The sequence below is a fragment of the Mauremys reevesii genome, linkage group 4 (assembly GCF_016161935.1).
Source record: "Mauremys reevesii isolate NIE-2019 linkage group 4, ASM1616193v1, whole genome shotgun sequence".
In the NCBI taxonomy this organism is placed as follows: domain Eukaryota; kingdom Metazoa; phylum Chordata; order Testudines; family Geoemydidae; genus Mauremys; species Mauremys reevesii.
The window spans coordinates 29,796,598-29,815,556 of record NC_052626.1 but is presented as its reverse complement, the minus strand read 5'-3'; the positions used below and the strand labels follow the sequence as shown (position 1 = coordinate 29,815,556).

The following is an 18,959-nucleotide window of genomic DNA, read 5'->3' as shown; positions in this document are numbered from 1 at the left end:
CTGAGGACAGGGCTGCAAGTTATGCCATTGGCGTTGTTTTAAGGCAGTCTTTCTGAATTTATTAAGAGTGTTTTTCAGATAATTGAGGCCCAACAGGCCGGAGTGGAATAGGTGATGAGACACTTCAGACTACGATAGAGCAAAAGTTCAGCTAGAACTGGAAGAGTTTATATAAGCGCAGAGAGACTAGATATTTAAAATCCTCATCATTATTTTCAGCTTTTCTTACTCCCCTTTTGTCTGTGGATGATTATCTATTGCTTGGATGCTCATACTCTGAGGGAGAATTCTGTTATTTTTTGCTCTCGAAAGCACCCACTTCAATAACATTGGGAAAACGTAAAGAAACAACACCATGCTTTGTTGTTGTTTAAGAGCCATGGTACAATCAGCAGCCTAAAAAAATCTGACATTCGAAATTGGCTTTAGGGAGAAAGGTAATTTTCAGACAGTTTCCCAGCATTCCCTCTGTCTATCTTTTGATGCATTTTCAGGCCAGGAATAAGGAACATACATTTTCTAAAGATCAGTAGTTCATGTATTCTTTCTGTACTATAAAGAGCACTAGGAAGAATAGACACTGAAAGGACTTTCCAAGTTAGGTGCTTGCAGTTTGCAAAGTAGGGAATTCACTTTTAATTAAAAAAAAATTATTTTTTTTTTTAGAGCCCCAGTTAAGATGGCCAAGGATTAGTCCAAACTTTTTTCTGCTGTTCTATAGTCACATCTTTTTCTGGTTTTGATTTGCTTCTTTAAGTTACACACCATGGTTACTTTTGTCAGAACATCTTTCTTCTGAAAGAGATGTAAGTGCAGTTTAATCTACCTCAGAGTAATGCTGCGTTTGAATGTACTGTCTTAAAGATCTACTCCCTGTTATGTGTGGTGCCCTCTCAGTGGTGGGGCTCAGTCGTAGAACTAAGGCTTTCGGGCATGGGAATTGGGAGTAAAGGGAGAGTTACGTGAAGGAGGTAAAGATAGTCTCAAGCTACAAAATACAGGCAGGATCCTAGACTGAATTTCAAACACCCCAAATTTCAGAGAGGTTCTAGGTTTGGTTCAGGGCCATCTCCAAACACACAAGACAACAGCAGCAGTTGCTGGGGAAGGGATTATTATACTACCAGATTTTGGCTTTGGCTTGTATGGAAAAATAACCGTTCTCCCTAAAAAGAGAGTACCTTGATCTCTCCTCATCTGCAGGTTAACATTTGGACAATTAGCTCTTAAGACCTGAGGCTTATCTGACACTTTGCTGTTTGGTTAATATAAAGTAGAGTGGAAACAGCGCATGGGCTAAATAAAAAATGTGATGAGTGAGACAGTTAAAGCCCTGTTACAACTAAACTTTTTTTTAAATATTCAGTTTATAAAAGTATTAAAAAAAAAAGTATAGTCCCCCCATCCCCCCCACCCCGAGATCACAGCTACTTAAATCCCTTTTATTCAAACCGGGGTTGTTAAATAACACAATTTAAAGTAGAATTTAAATTCAGCTCAGCCCTGTAGATTGTGCACAAACTAATAAATTGTTGTTCCTCAGGATGGTTTTAAAGACAGAATCCCCTCTGGTCTGTCAGCGCCCATTTAAGACAGAATGATCTAGGAGGGGAAGGCAGTGCTCAGTGTTAAATGTGGAGAGACTGAGTTGAGGAATGACCACAGGATTATTTCATTTCCTGAGCAGGTGGAGGCCAGGTATACAGTTATGGAGATGGCTCACTTGACCTTGCAGGGGAGGTTTCCTTGTGAATCCTTTGGAGCAGCATTGTTAAGAAATGCTGGAGTACATCAGACTGAGATTGAGTTGGCATATCTTGAGAATGAACTGATGTGTAAGAGCCCTGGCACAGCTTAGCTGCCTTTTTAGAGCCCCGATTCAGAAAAAGCACTTAAACACATGCTTAGCTGTAAGCACGTAGTTAAATCCCATTTATTGCCACATCTTCAAGCCTCTTGTAAAAGTGTGGATTGTTTTGAACTCCCATTGACCTAATGGAAATTTAGAACTCCTTGTTGCACAGGATGGGTCCTAAATTCACTATAAGGAAATAGTATGTTTGTGAAGATAATTTTTTTCCAGAACTAAAAATATAGAGCTACTGTCCAAGGACGTTAGCAAATCCTACCCATTATCCTATGGCACTGGCATCTTGAAAGACAATATTAAGAACAGACAGGTTTGGAACTAAAGCTTGCAGATTTAATGTTGCTCTAGGTCATTCCACTGGTAACCCACCAACTGAACAGAGCTATAACCACAAGACAAAGATACCTAAAAGTAATATGTTGTGACGAAAATTCTGTTTCCTCTTTTGGGCTGCATATGTGTCTCTGTTTGCAATCAGACTTTGGATTGCTGTTCTCTATCACAGCACAGATGTCTGTGCCGATTCACATGATGCAAAATATAGACTGATTTTTCATAAATTAGACAGGGAAATGTCTGTGTTTGCCAATTGTTCTCCTCCTTGGTAAGAAAGATGTTGGTCCCTGTTGTGACGGGATTTATATTTGTAATTTTCAGTCCAAAGGTCCACATTAAGGGATGGCGAAGTAACAGGTTATGACTTTCTTTTAAGTACCACTTATGTTTTATCCATCGCTTAAAAAAAAAGCTATAGGAAGCCTGTTCTCTGCTCAAAGAAGTGGTAACAAAATAGACAGTAATAAGAAAAATCAAACAAACAGTGGAACAAACAACAGATATACTGAGCATCTCCACTCAATAACTTATTTATTTTTGTTGCATTCTCTCCTTTGTAGATCTGGAGTAACTCCATTGTAATGGACAGCAGAATTTGTCTTTGTAGGTCCCTGACGTGAAGAATTTATCTGTCTTCATTGTAGTGGACTGAGCTTTTAAGAAACCCAGTCATGGCATACACTGGGAAGTGTAACATGCTGGATCCAATCGTGGTGCAGGCAGAGTGATCTCTGAGAGGCTGTAATAAAGATCTGTTTGTTGGAAGTAGAACTGGCAGGGAAAACAGAATTTTTATCCCACTGAAACTTTTGAGGTTTTGGATACAATTTTCCAGTTTAGGATGAAAAATAAAAACCTAACAGTTTTGCAGATCAAACTCTGAAAAACTGAAATTCTGAAAGGGCATTTTCTATCAATAAACAGTCAAACGTAAAATTCCTGACCAGCTCTAGTCTGAATCTTTTGGGTTGTGTCTCTGGCTCCCATGATCGGTACCGCAGTAGGGATGTAACATATTCATTTGTTACATATTTGTAACATATTCATTTGTTAAGTGCCTAGCATGCAGTAGACTCTTAGAAACAAATTAGGCTGATTGGCTAATTTACATACACTAAATTTCATACACTAGTCCAATCAATCCTTAGCCCTTGAGAATAACATCATTTTGTTGCAGAATTATACTTCTTGCTTGGGTTAGTACAAGAGCTCCTACGTGGAGTTGTACACTCCTCATTACTACATGACTTAAGATCAAAATTTGAATTAAATATTACTGATGATAATTAGTCCTAAATCTCAGCTGTAAATTATATAGTGTAATTAGGACCCAGGAGAAAGGGAACTTAAAATCTGTTTTCATTAGTGGAAAAAGACTGTTTTGTTTAAAAAGTTAAAGTAACAAATTTTGAAACTGATAAAATGAAACACTTTTTAAAAAGCAAACACACTCAGAGTGCCAGCTCCTCAATTGGTGTAAATGGGCACAACTCGATTGATTTCAGTAGAGCTACTCTAATTTACACCAGCTGAGGATATGGATCAATTTATAATTAACCAGTGGAATTCATTGCCACCAGTTACACTGAAGTGAAATGCTTGGTAGAATTCAAAAAAGGACTAGAGTGGGGATGGCCAGCATTTTTTCTTCAAGTTTCAAAATTTCAAAGAAAAACAGAGGAAGAAATTGCAGAAAGGTCTACAAAATCTTTCCTGTTTCTCAACCAGTCCTACAGCTGAGATTTATGTGAATTAGTAAGAATATCTGTGGTATCACCAATTGGGATAAACATTTATAAGAGGTGTCAACACTCATGCTTCGAGACTCCGGCTTCAACCACTAACTACCTGGGGTTAGAAAGAAGCTTCCTCCATAATTGTCCTTTTTTGAGGATTTTGACACTTTCTTCTAAAAAGCATTTGGTACAAGTCACTGTCAGAGAGCATACCAGCGTAGATGGACCATTGGTTTGACTGTGTCTGGCAGTCCCTAATTTAAGTTACTCAGTAATACACTGAATAATGCACTCTTCCTGCTTACCTGCTCCTCCTTCATTCCCAGAAGAAATGATTCAGTGGCCTGCATATCAAGTTTGAAATACCTAAGCTCCAACAGTGCATTTGACTCCTGGCAGTGTCATCACAGCCTTTGGCCCATCTAAGTTAGATAAAACTGAGTTCCACGTGTAACGCTGCCTGCAGCAGCTCAAGAGTATGAGGACCAGCCTCAGGGCAGATTGTTAGGAACCAGGGCACAAACCCCAAATTGGCTGTGAATTCTATACTTAGAGTTTGCCAGCCAATTGTCAAGTGTAAACTCCTCAGGTACTATAAGAGCCTAAACATGGAGCCATAGACAGTCCCATCGGTACGCCAATCTGTCTCGCCACACAGGTGAGCATACCTTTATGATAGATCGTCCCTTACACCAAGAATCACAGCAATATTCAGGTTACTCCCAGTCCCAAAGGACCAGTCACTTACCCTAGGTCAATGGCACTTTAGAGCTCACACCAAAGACAACAGTGGTAGCCAATTCAGTAATAAACTATATAGAGATTTGTGAAATAGGAAAAGGAAACAGCTATTTTCAAGGTGAAAGCAGGTAAACATATACACACAGATGAGTTACAATCTTAAGTTTCAAAAGGTAATAGAAGCCTCTATGTTCAGCCAGGTCTATATATTCTTTACGACTATCCCAGGCTATAGACTATCCCTTCCCCTGTCTCCCCCTCCCCGACCAAGCAGCATAGAGAGACCTAGTTCCTTTTGTCTGGGGTTTTTATCTCCCTTCTAACATGTGCTCTGAGCTGCAAACTCAGCTGATTGGGGAGGGCAGAGGAATCCACTTGCATGACTCATCTTCATGGGGTTGGGGGAGAGCAGAACACCAAAGTATTTTATCCTCTTAACATCTGGTGTTGATGGAACTTTCCTGTTGGGAAGGATGTAAAACTTTCTGTTGATGAGCAGCCCTTCACACTAATTTAATGTCTCTCTCCTGTCTGGTGATTTACATAGTCACAGAGGCTCACAATACAACCACTCAAATGCTGCCTTACAGTATGAGATACAGATGTTACCAGTGAGATTAATGCATGCAGCAAGTCACATGCATTCAATAAAGCTTAAACACATTCTTATCATTCTAACACCTGACGTAAAATACTAACACACAGGCAAGCCAGACTGATTCCAGCTATGCATTTGTCAGTGTTCAGTTGAGACATGGAGACTTTGGCATGAGCTAGCACCTGGTCTTCCAGCATCACACTGTGTGGTTTACCAAGTGTGAGGGTTTTGGGTGAGACTTTAAAACTGAGTTCCTGTCTGCTATATGTGGATATTGCAAATCTTATAACATGTTTTTTAAAGTAGGGCATTGACCAATATTCCCTTCTCATCACCGTTGTGCTGTGTGTTGTTTACCTGTTATCTTTCACCTAGAGATGGCCACGTTTTAATGGGAAAGTGATTCCTGCAAGTATAAAGTCTGTAAAGCTCCTTTGTGAGGAAATAGGGACATACAGCATTAGAGGAATATACTGAAAATTAATATGACTTTTCATTGTAGCACTGTCTCTTTGGAATGTTCGGCTCCCAAAGCTTCTTATATTCAGTGCAGAGCATATGGATTTGAAAAAGATTAAAATACTTTAAACAAGACAGGAATTATTCTGCTCTCAGCTACACTAGTGTAATTCACAAGTAACTCTGTGTTAGTCAGTTGCACCCAGGGCCACCCAGAGGATTCAGGGGGCCTGGGGCAAAATGGGGGAGCTGTGGTGCTTGTACTCACCTGGCGGTGGTCTGGGTCTTCGGCAGCATTTCTGTGGCCGGAGGCCCTTCAGTCGCACTGCGTCTTCAGCAGCACTGAAGGGCCTCCTGCCGCCGAAATGCCGCCAAAGACCTGGAGCGACTGAAGGGCCCTCCCCCCCCCCCCCCCCGCTGCTAAAATGCATGCCGTCAAAGTCCTGGACCGCCTGTGGGGCCCGGGGCAAATTGCCCCATTTGCGCCCCCATCCCCACCCCCTCCCCGGGTGGCCCTGGTTGCACCAGTGTAAAACTTGTGTAAGTTAGACCAGAATCCAGACTAATGTTTCTGGATGCTTTCTTTAATGAAGCAAAAATCCTCCAACTGCAGGATGAGTGGGCAACTGTCTCACTAAATTACTGGAAAAGCTAAGGACCCGATTCTGATCTCTCACTGGTGGAACACTTCGTTGGGCTTAGATCTGATTTACACTAGAGTAGAATCAGACTGGCATGTTTTCCCTGTCACATGGGTAAGAAGAGATCCCTGTATTGCTAGATAACAAGTATGGCATTTGCAGTTGCTGTCTTTCATTTTCTTTGTTGAGGGCATGTACCCTGACAGGGATCCTACTTAAGGTCCTGAATCAACAAAGCACCTAAAGACATGCTAAACCAGGGGTCTCAAACACGCGGTCCGCAGAGTTATTTCCTGCGGCCGCCAAGCTCCCCTCCTCCAGCACCCCTCTCCCCCAGCATGCAGCATCCCTGCTCCTCTGCCTGTCTCTAGGCACTTCCTGCTGCCAAACAGCTGTTTGGCAGCACTTAGCGCTTTCCAGGAGGGAGGGGGAGGAACGGGGAGTCATGCGCTCAGGGGAGGAGACGGAGAAGGGGCAGGGGTGGGGTGGGGATTTGGGGAAGGGATTGGAATAGGGGTAGGGAGGGAGCGGAGTTGGGGCGGGGACCTTGGGGAAGGGGTTGGAATGGGGGCGGGGAAGGGGTGGGAAGAGGTGGGGCGGGGCCTCATGGAAGGGATGGAGTAGGGGCATGCCTGGAGGCAGCGGGGGGGGGGTGCATCACTGATGCGGCCCTCGAGCCAATGTACTAGTCCTCATGTGGCCCTCCTAGTCATTTGAGTTTGAGATCCCTGTGCTAAACCATGAATGTTCACATTGACTTTCCACTACTTTTGCTAAATCAAGGCCTAAACTAATAGCATTTCTATGACAAAAAATAGAAATCCTATTACAAAGCATTGGTCCAGCTGTCTTCATTGCAGCGCAGGCTCATGTAAGCACTGGAAAGCTGGAGTTTCAGCATTACTACTATCTTTTAAAGCTAAAGGCAGCATAATATTGTTTGTTGCTCTCTCTGCAACTAATATTTGCTTCATTAAAGAATGCATTGAGGGACATTGATCCAGATTCTGGTCTCACTTACACCCATTTTACAGTGGTGTAACTCTGACTGCAGTGGCGATGTATCTGTTTTTTTATTCTTTTCCTTTGGTGTGATTATCCATCTGTTTCAAAACAGCACATTTGTATAGATCTTGTACACACAATGATCAGGGCATTTATACTGTTTCAAGCATCAAGAAATCCCCTGCTAGCTTAAATATACCCAAAATAAAACTACATAAAGGGCACTTGACTGTGCCCCTCATTTGTCAGCCCAAAAAACAAACTTGTAGAATGCTTGAAAAATGTCTCAAGGGATATGAATATAATCCATAGTCTGTGAAAATCCTGTAGCTTGCCTCTGATCTCAATAATTTAAATTTACATGCACATTTGCAACACTTCACACTTTCGAAACATTGGCATTTCATATGTCTTGTCTGTGAAGCAAGAGTGAGTGTATTGTTATGCAGATAGTAAACTGTGATTTGCAAATTCTCTAGCACTAGATCCTTCACAGGCACAGCTCAGAATGAAGGCCAGCGTCTGTTTTTATATCAGCTAAAAACGTTCACTGATATTGAACAGAAGTGGGCATTTTTTTACACTGTTCCTTTAAAAAAAAGTTGTAATTTGCTTTTTATTTCAGGTGAGGGGCTTAATGGTAAGATAACATGCCCTTGAAAGGGCAGTACTACCAGCCTTCTGTTTTAAATTCAAAAGAGCAATACGTTGTGGCTCAATTTCATCATTGGATATATGTACATTGTCTGGTTTGAATCAGTGAGAACCCTACACATGCATCCAAGGGCAGAACTCGCCATATTATAAAGAGAGACAGAAATTGCGGGCATGGGGCAAGGGACACAAATGACCGTCAAACCAAAATGCACAGCTGCAACCAAGCCTATTTATTATTTTGTCCTCTGTCCACGTAGGGTGCATACATGTGTAACTGGACGTGGTGCGGCAGGAACCGGAAAGTTAAATAGGTTGTTTTCCTTTCTTTCTGCAGATGGAAAAATGAACAAAGTCAAATGGATTGTCACGTGGCCATTGCTATTCCTGCTCTTTTGTACCATTCCAAACTGCAACAAACCACGTTGGGAGAACTTTTTTATGCTGACATTCATTTTATCCACTCTGTGGATTGCTTTGTTCTCCTATTTTATGGTGTGGATGGTAAGTGGATGCAACAAAACCTTCTTTTAAGAAATGAAATGTACAGGCCAGATGGAGAACGTCTTCAGCTCCAATCCCAGTTTGTTTTAGGTGAAGAAGAACGTAGCCACATTGGGATGTGTGCCATCTAGTAGTTATTCTAATATCTGACCTATGTGCTAGTCTCTCTTCTGGACAGTACTTTTGGACCATACTTTTAAAGGTAGGCACTTAAAGATGCAGATGGGGGCCTAGTGTGATTTTTTTCAAAAGTTCCTCAGTGCCTACTTCCTAATATTGGGAGTTAGGGCTTAGGTGCTTTTGAAAATCCCACTAGGTGCCTATCTGTGTCTTTAGGCACCTAATACTTTTAAAAATATGGCCCTATGGCCTGATCTTGAAATATACTCACACAGTAACTCAGGTGAGTAGTAAGGGGTGCAGGATCAGATACACTAAATGTAAAATGCTTTGGGTGGAATGGACTATATTAGTCGCAAGAATTATTATCCTTCTTAGTAAGAGTGCCATAGAGGTTACCCATACATCTTTTCAGTTGCTCTTAACATGTGCAAAAATGTAGGCTCTGATGAAGATATATCAGGTATGATCCGTTCAGAAACACACTTACTTTAAACGCTAGTCCAGGTGATTCACTCTTATTTTCCCTCAGTTTTTATAGCTAAAATGTACATTTTCACTCAGAAGAGACATGAATAGTAAAGTAGCTCAAATTAGACTCTTTGTCATTAAAAAAATATTTTTGGAAGTTTAAAAAGGCATCTTTTTTCTATTCAAAGAGAGGCAAAGCTAATGAGAAGTTATGTTAGTACTGATGAAGGACTGGTAGGTCAATGGCAGGGTAGATAAAGCGTTCACATGCCTATATTTTCCTCCAATTAAAAATCAGTAAAATGAAAAAATCTAACTCTTTCATAATACGTACCCTGGAAAATGAAATATGTAACAGTTTTGTGTGACCTTTTGGAAGCATTTTCATTTATGAGCAGCTGATCTTCATGACTTGCTTGAGGCTTGTGAGTTATATGACACAGCTTTACTTGTCCGGGATGCATACCGATAGCTCTGTCAGTATGTTATACATTTGGGGATTATTTTATTTTTCCATTTCCACTTGGATACAGTATTTTCCCTTAAGTTAGTATTTAAAGTATTATATTATAAAATAAAACCCTCTTCCCCTGATTTTATAATATGTAGCAAAAACTGTTTGAGAGATTCATATTCCAACAATTCATTCTTGCTGATGTACCACATTGCCACAACTTCATAGCATCTGTACTTCAGTAAGACCTCTCTACCCTGGTTCCACTTTCAGAACTTCTGTTGAAAACAGTGGGAGTTTTGTGGAAAGACCAAAAGTAGGATGTGTTCAGAGATGCTGTAACAGTGTCTCTGATCTCTTTCAAGATGTGTCCATGCCTCAATGTCTCCATGGTTACTTGCCCTTTCAGTGGGAAAATGTCTTAGTGATCGGATAACTTAATTTAATCCTCTGGCTAAGTTAGAAAAAAGACCCCATCCCTTCTGGGGTAACCACAACTCTAACAAAAAAAAGAGTCCAAGCAAACACTTTTGGCTTCTGGGCCACTGCCTGCTTTTAAGAGTCTGTGGGAACTCTTCCCCTTGACTGCAGGGGTTCCAAAAAGAGCCCCTTGATTGCACGGATCTACAAATAGGCTTTTCTTGTAGGAGTGCCAGCACAATACTTCAAGGTGGCAGCACTGAGGTTTATGTGAATCCATGCCACCCTTTCTACCCAGGCTCCAGCCCTAATCCCCTGAGCAATGAAGTAGCTGTCTGCTCCAGTCTCAAATGTTCCGGCTTCACTCTTACTCTTCCCACAGGCTACTTCCTAGGCTTGCTTAGGTGGCTGGCTATTAAGCCTTCTTTCTGGCCCCTTTTTCAGGGTATTTTAACACTCCCCCCCTCCCCCCTTGAGACCCTTCCTCCCATCCTTACTGGGATCCCCATTGCAGGCTGCCGTCTCTCCCTAGGCTCTTCCAAAGCTGCAGCTGGGCCATTTGTCTAGAGAGACTCATGTTCTGTTCCCTTTAGGAGTGTCTCTGTCAAGACCCTCAGAACAGGTCTCACTTCTTCCCAAGCCATTCTCTTACTATGGCAAAGGGAGCTCTTTTATAGTTCTTCGTTCTTCCCTCTTCCCAGCCTGCATTGCTGCCAACTGTTCAGCAACCTTCAGACCTGGGAACCACCCAGCGTTCCATTGTTCCAGGCAGAACATAAGAACAGGCTGCACCGGTCTGTAAGTGCCCTTAAGGGGCCAGCACATCCTGTTACAAATGTATAAAGTGGAGCACTTTAAATGGCTTTCATAAAACCCTTAAGAATGTGCCTACAAGTATTTATTGTTTCCTAGTAGGAGGCTTTTAGTCAGATTGTTGCTATGATTTTGTTTCCTCATAGAAATGTGTGTGTGTGTGTGTGTGTGTAACTGTCATAACGGCCACATCCAGAAATTAAAGTGAAGAGTGAATCACAATTGTATTGGAAATACAATATCAGAATAAGAGAGACTTCCCAATTATTTTAAATGGCTGTTTTTGCTTACTGTGCAGGTTACTATAATTGGATACACTCTGGGGATCCCTGACGTTATCATGGGCATTACTTTCCTAGCTGCAGGAACGAGCGTACCAGACTGCATGGCCAGCTTAATAGTAGCAAGACAAGGTATCATTTCTGTTCAAGTGTTCCAACAATTTCATGCTTTGCTTCTGTAATATGCAGGTTTTTTCAAACTGTTATTTGAATTACGATAGCACCTAGGAGCCCCTGTCATGGACCAGGGCCCCACTTTGCTTGGTGCTGTAAAAAAAAAAAAAAGGTTCCCGCACTGTTACATCTCTGGTTACGAGTACGGGACATTTATTACATCCAAGAGGCATGGAACATCAGGAGAAATTGCATAATGTTCTGGCAGTTCATTCAGCAACCAGACCTCACATATGCAGCATAGATCAGTCAGATCAGAAAGATGTAACATACACATGAGCTACACTAGAAAAGATCAGCCATAAAAATAGGATTGTACACCAAAAAGGTGCATAGAAAAAGGGTTTGCTTTTTGGATCATATCCTAAGTCCTGCATGTAAAACTTGCATTGATTTCAAATTAAGTTGATGGGGAAAGATATTGGGGGAGAAAGGCACAACAAAAGTTAACTTGCTTCAAACATATTCCTCGTCCAACTAGAGACAGCCAGCATCTTCCTTTTGGCTCTATGAATATTAACACTGAGTAGGGAAAGATGAACCTTAACTATGTCTAGTTTAACTTTCCGATTTAAAAGGCCAAAGATTTTTCCAGTTCATATTTACATGGCTGAGCTTTTGATTTTTTTTTTAAAGCTTTCCTTTTTTACATGAGAAATATTTATGGACACATCCTTTACCATTGTTGCTTAAAACAAGCACGAGTGTGTTCATTTGTATCACACTGAGAAAGGAGCAGATAGTAATAATAGCATTTTGCAGTATTCCAACTCCTACAGCCCTTAATGCCAAAGGATGGCTTTGTTCTCCAGGCTGCCTACAGGCTTCAAGAATTCTGAAGCCCTAAACTAGCCACCAGGAGCCAGTAGTGTCCCACATCTGAATGATGTGAACTGCATGAACATATTTAAAATGTTTCATTTATAACTGTAAGAGCTATACAGTTCACACAATCTGTTTTTAAATGTTTTGGATATGCCTAATAAAAAAGAACTGTATATTAAAAATCATCCATTCTCCACTTCATATTAAGAATTACATGCAGGAAAATCTCACAAAAATAGATCAGCTGTGTTAAAAACTGTTCTGGGACACTGCCCATTAAAATTGGTTTCTTCTGTGTATGATATTAGAGTCAGTAGATCTGTAGAGGAAATACGGGGGGGGGAGTGCTAAAATGATCAGTGTAATGCCTTCATAATGCTTGAACCTGTACAGAAGATAAATGCTATCATTCTTTATCTCTGTTCACTAGAGTCTCTACCATAAGTTTAACTCAAAATGTTAAATGAGTAATCAATGAGGAAAAAAAGATATCTGCTTAGTTTAGTTATTTCACAGTCCAGTTAATATTCTATTTGTAGTTTACTATTGATTTCTGTGGGCCAAAATTTTGCAATAGAACATCACCACATATCAGGCAAGGAACAGCTTGGTGAAGTGGCAGATGGAGAATCCCTGATTCTCCCATGTAACATGTGTGGGCCTTGCATGGCACTTTAGTAAAGGGTTTCCCAAAGGGCAAATGCAGGTGTGCCCTGACAGTGAAGGGAAGCTGCAAGTCACCATAAACACAAATCCCGAGGCTATCCCAGGGATGGACAGTCTGCGCTACTGACCATGTCCCACTGTGTCAGGCCAGGCCTTGGGAGCAGAGGTCGTGCATGTGATCCAGCTGGAAGTCTCTCACGGGCTTGAAAGTTCACCACAAAGCTGATCTTATCTGCAGGGCACTTTCCAACAATATTAGATCTTTCCCGCCTTCCTGGCACGTATTTTGTGGATTTGGCAATAGCACAGATAACTAAGCAGGTACTTGAGAGAGAAACAAATTGGGGTGAGCACTCCGGCCACCATTATTATGGTATCAGAATCAGTCACCAGCTAATATTGAGCACAGGAGACAGAGATTCAGTAAGAACAAGGTTCTGGTGACCTTACCACCCACTCACACTTTATTCTCCTATTTTATTATTGTTTGGGGTTGTTTTTAAAAAATGAAATTTCTAAAGTGAGCTTGATGCTCACACACATAAGGGCCCACTCCTGCTCAGTGCTGAATGTCCTCAGCTCCCATGCTGCTCAGCCCCTTTCACGACTGCCTTTCAAATTAGCTAGAGCCCACGTCCCCAGAGCACATCCCAAGAGACGAAGACAGACCACACACAGCTTCCTACAATGAAGCTCATGGCCAGTTTTGCCCTGGGACTACAGAGAAAACAGGACAAAGCTTATCAACTTGTTTTTTTTAATTGGCATCAAACTCAAACACCAAACAATTTCTGCTCACCCCTCAAGGATGATACGTGCACAAAGTATATTGGTTGTGAGCATTTTTTTATTTTAAAAGGTTACGTAAATGTCACGCAAAGTACGTTTTGATCTTAGGTACTTGGCAAATTGCCCATGTGGGGATTGCACGAGTGCTTAGTTAGCTAATTTTAAAGTGTCAGCTTACATTGCAAAGCTACTCAACAGTCATTCTCTTTCTCTCTCTCCCTCCTCCTCAGCCTTGTTACAGAATGTTTGTCCTGTGTGTTGTTTAGATCTGAGAATTACTGTTTGTTTGTTTTTGTTTCCGAGGTCTCGGTGACATGGCAGTATCCAATACAATAGGGAGCAATGTATTTGACATTTTAGTAGGCCTTGGAGTACCCTGGGGCATGCAAACTATGTTGATTGATTATGGATCAGTGGTACGTATATATATATATATATATATTTTTTTTTTTTAATTGTTTAAATTTTTTGTGTGTTTTGTTTTCAGAAGAAAACATTGTAAAAATGTTAAGCATTTTCATTAGTCATTAAATAAGACATGAGGTTATTTCCTGGCCAAAGAACAGGGAGACATGCAAACAATTTTCCTGTCACAAGATGCAATTAATTCCCATTGCTTTCGATGTGAGTTAATTGTATTGGGTGGCAGGAGAATATGAGCAATTGGGTTTATTCCTGGCTCTGCTATTGTCTAACTGTGCAGCTTTGAGCGAATCTCTTTGGCTCTCCATGTCTCAGTTTACCTGTTTGTAAAACGAGGATAATAAGGCTTACTCTCCTTGAGAGTTATTGACCAAAGGCAATATACAAGTGCTGAGGGGGTTTAGTTCAGCAAGACTGATTATTTACACATTTGTTCTGATTCTTTTAAACATGCTGTTCTCCCATTATTGTAACTTTTGCCATGAATTAAACATCTAGGATTTATGTTGTTTAAAAATGGTAAATGGGGGCTTGTCAATACAGTGAAGCAATGAGCACTAAGTGATGTGATTTCTAAAGTGTACTAACATATTGCACATTAATTGGGCCATGTAGACCCCTAGTGCACTTTAATGTAGTGCAGGCACACTAGGAAACCTTTAGTGCACCTGAGCAGGGTCAACACAGGCCAGTTAATGCACACCATGTTAGTGCACTTCAGAAATCATACCCCTGTAGAGTGCGGAACGCCGTCACGCAGACAAGCCCCTCATTTTAAATTTTAGACATTACTTTAAAATAGAATAGAAAATGTGCTAAGTCAAGAGGCAGTTAACTTTCTATTGCACTTACTATGTCCTAAACATTTTAAAGTTCTCTTTTATGTCTAATTTTCACAGGTTAAGATAAATAGCAAGGGACTGGTCTATTCAGTTGTGCTTCTGCTGGGCTCTGTAGCTCTTACTGTAAGTATTTCTGTGGTTTAAAATATGACCCAGTTGAGTATTCACTTCATGTCATAATTTGATACATGTATTTACTTTGCATGTAGCAGCAGGAGAAACTGGAAGTACTTACCATTCTGACTAGCATTTGTTCATATAGAGCTTGATCTAGCAACCAGTGACATCAGTGGGCATTAAATCAGGCTCTCAGCACCCAGTGGGGGCACTGAGGACCTTCAATTCCCATTTATTTCAGTGAGAATTGAGGACCTCAGCTCCCAGGAGAAGCTAACTAAGTACCTCTCAGGACTGGGCCTTTATTTTGTAACAAAGGGCCTGGTAAGTGAAACATTAATTTGGGTCTGAAGTCAGTTCCAATGCATCTAGGGCCTGCACTGGAATGCATTGAAGTCAGTGGCGAAACTCCCATTGAGCCTAATGTAGGCAGAACCAGACTCTGAAAGTGTAAATATCCATCCTCGTTAACACTTTGCTAACAGTGTTTCTCAAACTGTAGACTCCCAGTGGAGACTACATAGAGAATGTGGTCATCACCATAGACCTCACATTTCTGCATCGTGTCTGTAGCTTACCAATGTGTTGTACCAATGACACACTAAATTTGGTGGTAGGATGACCAGTATTGCAAAAATCAGACCCTAGTCAATATACAATTAACTTGCCAATGCATCTCACAAGTGACATGTATGGACATAATCTCTTTCCAGCCCAACCCTCAGTAGACACCAACACTGGTACTCATCTTTGCCACACTGGGAAGCAAATGTCCCAATAATATCTTAAAAGACAACAGTTGTGTTGTATTGTGTCATAAATCTTCCCCTCCCCCACCCACCTGTCCAGCAGTTTGGCCAGGTATGGGAAGGTATCTAAACGTTATTGTCAAAGGTGTCCACAGGGTATTTATGGGCAGAATGACCAGGCTTCTGACACAGCTGAAGCAGTGTTATCTGAATGGAAAAGTTTCTGAACATTCCCATAACTCTCTCCCTAAATGTCAGCCTAAATGTGGATTTAGGGGCCTAACTTTAGGCCAGTCACCCAGGTTTTGGAAATTTTGGCCAATGTCTTTGCACAATACAATTTGAGTGGCATATATTTTGGCAAACTGTCTGTATGAAGGAACAAGCCATCTAACTCTCATTACTTCTGACCACCTTTGATACTATGTTCTCGGCTTCTCTGCAGCTATTGAAAGAAGTAACATTCTGTAAGGGCCAGAGAACATAGTAGATCTAGGGGGCAGCACTGAAGGTTCTTTTACCTGATAATTTAGACTGAAGCAATTAATGGGAGCTGCATGACTCAGAGTATATTGAAACTATACACTTATGGGCCTGATTCTCAGTTACATTAAAAGCTCTTCGCCGAGCTCAGACCCTGTGAAGGGTTCTGAAAATATACCACTCACTTGCGGTACATCTATGCTGCAGCATGTGTAGACATACCTATACTAGCTGTGATCAGTTGTCATGCTATAAAATAACAGTGCAGCCACAGCAGTGCACATGGCAGCATGGACTAACTGCCTGAATGTTATCTAAGACAGAGACAGCGCTATTCCTACCTAGGGCTCCCAATGGGCTAGCACCACCTCTGACCTAGGATCTCAGACCGCTAGCTTGTGTCACCGCCTGCACTGCCATGGCTACACTGCTGTTTTTAGCAAGTGAGCTTGATCAAAGCTAGTGCTTGTATGTCTGTCCAAGGACACCTCCAGTTGCAATGTAAACACACCCTAAGTTACAGCCACTAAAGGCTGCTTTATATGTTAGAGCAGTGTAAAGAGGCTTTAATCTAGCTGAGAATTAAGCCCTCATGTTTAACTCGATCCGTTATGTGCCTTATCTCTATCTGAAAAAATGAACACTGTCCTTTTTGATCTGTAAAATACCAAGATTGCATTTTTAGCATGTTTAAGGACAGCAGATTCAAATAGACCTCATTTGAAGCTTGTAGCATTTGTGTCCTTTGAGACTCCATTAACTAACACTTTGTATACTTGCAGGTGGGTGGAATCCATATAAATAAATGGAAACTTGACAAGAAACTAGGCTTCTACGTGCTGTTTCTTTATACCATTTTCCTGTGTTTCTCTGTATTGATAGAGTTTAATGTCTTCACCTTTGTCAACTTTCCAATGTGCCGAGAAGATCTTTAAAACAAGCCACAACCATGAGAGAGGCTGACATACTCTTTATTCCTTGTGCTATAAATGATAGGAGATATTTTACATTTCTACCTTCTCATCAGTAATCTGATTTTCTTTCCTGCTTTGTCATCCAACAAGCACTTTTACTTACCTGGAAGGAAAAAAAACCTTTCTTTTAACATGCTAGCTCAAGGCAACCAAAGCATTTTCCTCTTTGGGTATTGCTGTTCAGTCATCCAACTTGTGGATCTCATGCAGAGCGATCAAAAGTCCAATCTTCATGGTGTTCTGCTGTGGTTTTCATTCTCCTTATGTAGACAATAATGCACCACAGTCAATCGGAACAAGACTAGAAAAAACTCTCCTCTCTCTTTTTTTGACATTTACTGCCCATGGAAGAAGAAGAGGCTGGCTCAGAACTTTTCTTGACTCCATTAAAGCATCGGAGCTACAGGACCAGAAAGTCCGATGCACATAACATGGCATGCACTGTTGTGGACATATGTTTTTTCCCCTTCAAGTGCTCTGTTTATAGAGGAACTGCATTGACATTTATAAGCCTTTGTTGGTGATTTCTGAATATTTAATCACTCTTTTTTTAAAACATGTGAAGAACACATGAACAATTTTACAGAGAAAGAAGAGAAAATGGTTAATATCGTATCACTTTTGATGATGCACACTAAGAGTAATAGAATCTGAAATCTTCAAAAGAGAATATATGTGCAAAATAGTCTTACTTTTGTGGAATATTAAAGCCTGTAAGTAACATTTTGCATTGGTACTAGTAAGCCCACTTGTAATTTTACAAGAAACTAAAAGATTAACGCCCAACGGGGCGCTCAGTTTCTAGTGGCAATTGTTATCTGAAAAATAGAACATGAACACATTCCAGACCTTCTTGCAATATGATGCATCAGGGATTTGGGGGGGAATTTATTTCATTATTAGTATATTAATCTAGAAGCTGCTGCATCTTCTCCATTTTGTTTTGTTTTTGTTTGTAACCACAAACTTAATAGAGATGGGTACCCAACACTAAGTAATGCATATAATAAACAACTCTAACAAGACTAAGTCTGTCATGGGAACTATCTCCTTGATCAGATTGTATGCAGGAAGTTTTAAAGCTTGTCTTACTTTAGAGCCAAATTATTTTAACCCCACAGAACCAGATTTTGATTTTCTTTGCACCTGTATAAATCTAGATTAAAAGATTAACTCTGAATTTTCCTGGGCATAACTGAGAACAGAATCTGGCTCAGAATAATGAGTAACATTACCAAAACTGTGTAATGTCCCAGTTCGAAGTGGAGTTACAAAGAAGATTCATCAAAAGAATTTAACATATTTTGAAACTGCTACTTAACTCTAAAATGTATTTTAAAGTTGTATATGAACAAAATATATAAGGTTTCTAAAGAAGCACAATTAACTTTATACATAGGTTTATTTTTTATTTTTTTAATGTTTATATAGCAAAACATCTATCAGATTACTAAAGATTTGATGCATTTTAAATGCATTAATATTTTGCACTTAAGATTATATATCAAGATGCCCATTATTTGTCAACAAAAATACTTTAAATCCTTAGGAAATAAAATTGATTAGAGAGGTCCCTTTACATATATTAAATTTATCTGACTAATATGTGACCAATAATTCCTTTCCAAGCAAAATTGCATGCACCACCTTAATTACCCCAGGCAATGTGTTATCATTAAGGCTATTTTTTGACGTGTGTGGGGGTACCAATTAATGAATGTATTTTGCTGTTGAATTTTAATAGGAATGGGATCCTTTCAACACAGTCCTCAAGAAAAAGGGCAACATATCTGTTATTTGTCTTACTGTTCTTT

General features: G+C 40.4%; 1 protein-coding gene across 6 annotated transcripts in view; it reads left to right on the top strand.

Moving 5' to 3' along the window:
* SLC24A4 (solute carrier family 24 member 4) overlaps positions 1–18,959 on the top strand; it is an 80,579-nt gene that overhangs the window by 55,931 nt on the left and 5,689 nt on the right. For 5 of the 6 annotated variants that reach the window (XM_039538028.1, XM_039538027.1, XM_039538025.1 and 2 more), the window contains 5 exons: positions 8,378–8,544; positions 11,121–11,235; positions 13,861–13,973; positions 14,880–14,945; positions 16,954–18,523. In XM_039538028.1, coding sequence (XP_039393962.1) covers positions 8,378–8,544; positions 11,121–11,235; positions 13,861–13,973; positions 14,880–14,945; positions 16,954–17,106 — 614 coding nt within the window. In that variant the 3' untranslated portion in view covers positions 17,107–18,523. Of the gene's footprint in view, positions 1–8,377; positions 8,545–11,120; positions 11,236–13,860; positions 13,974–14,879; positions 14,946–16,953; positions 18,524–18,959 lie in introns of those variants that run through there. The other variant, XM_039538029.1, reaches the window with a different exon arrangement.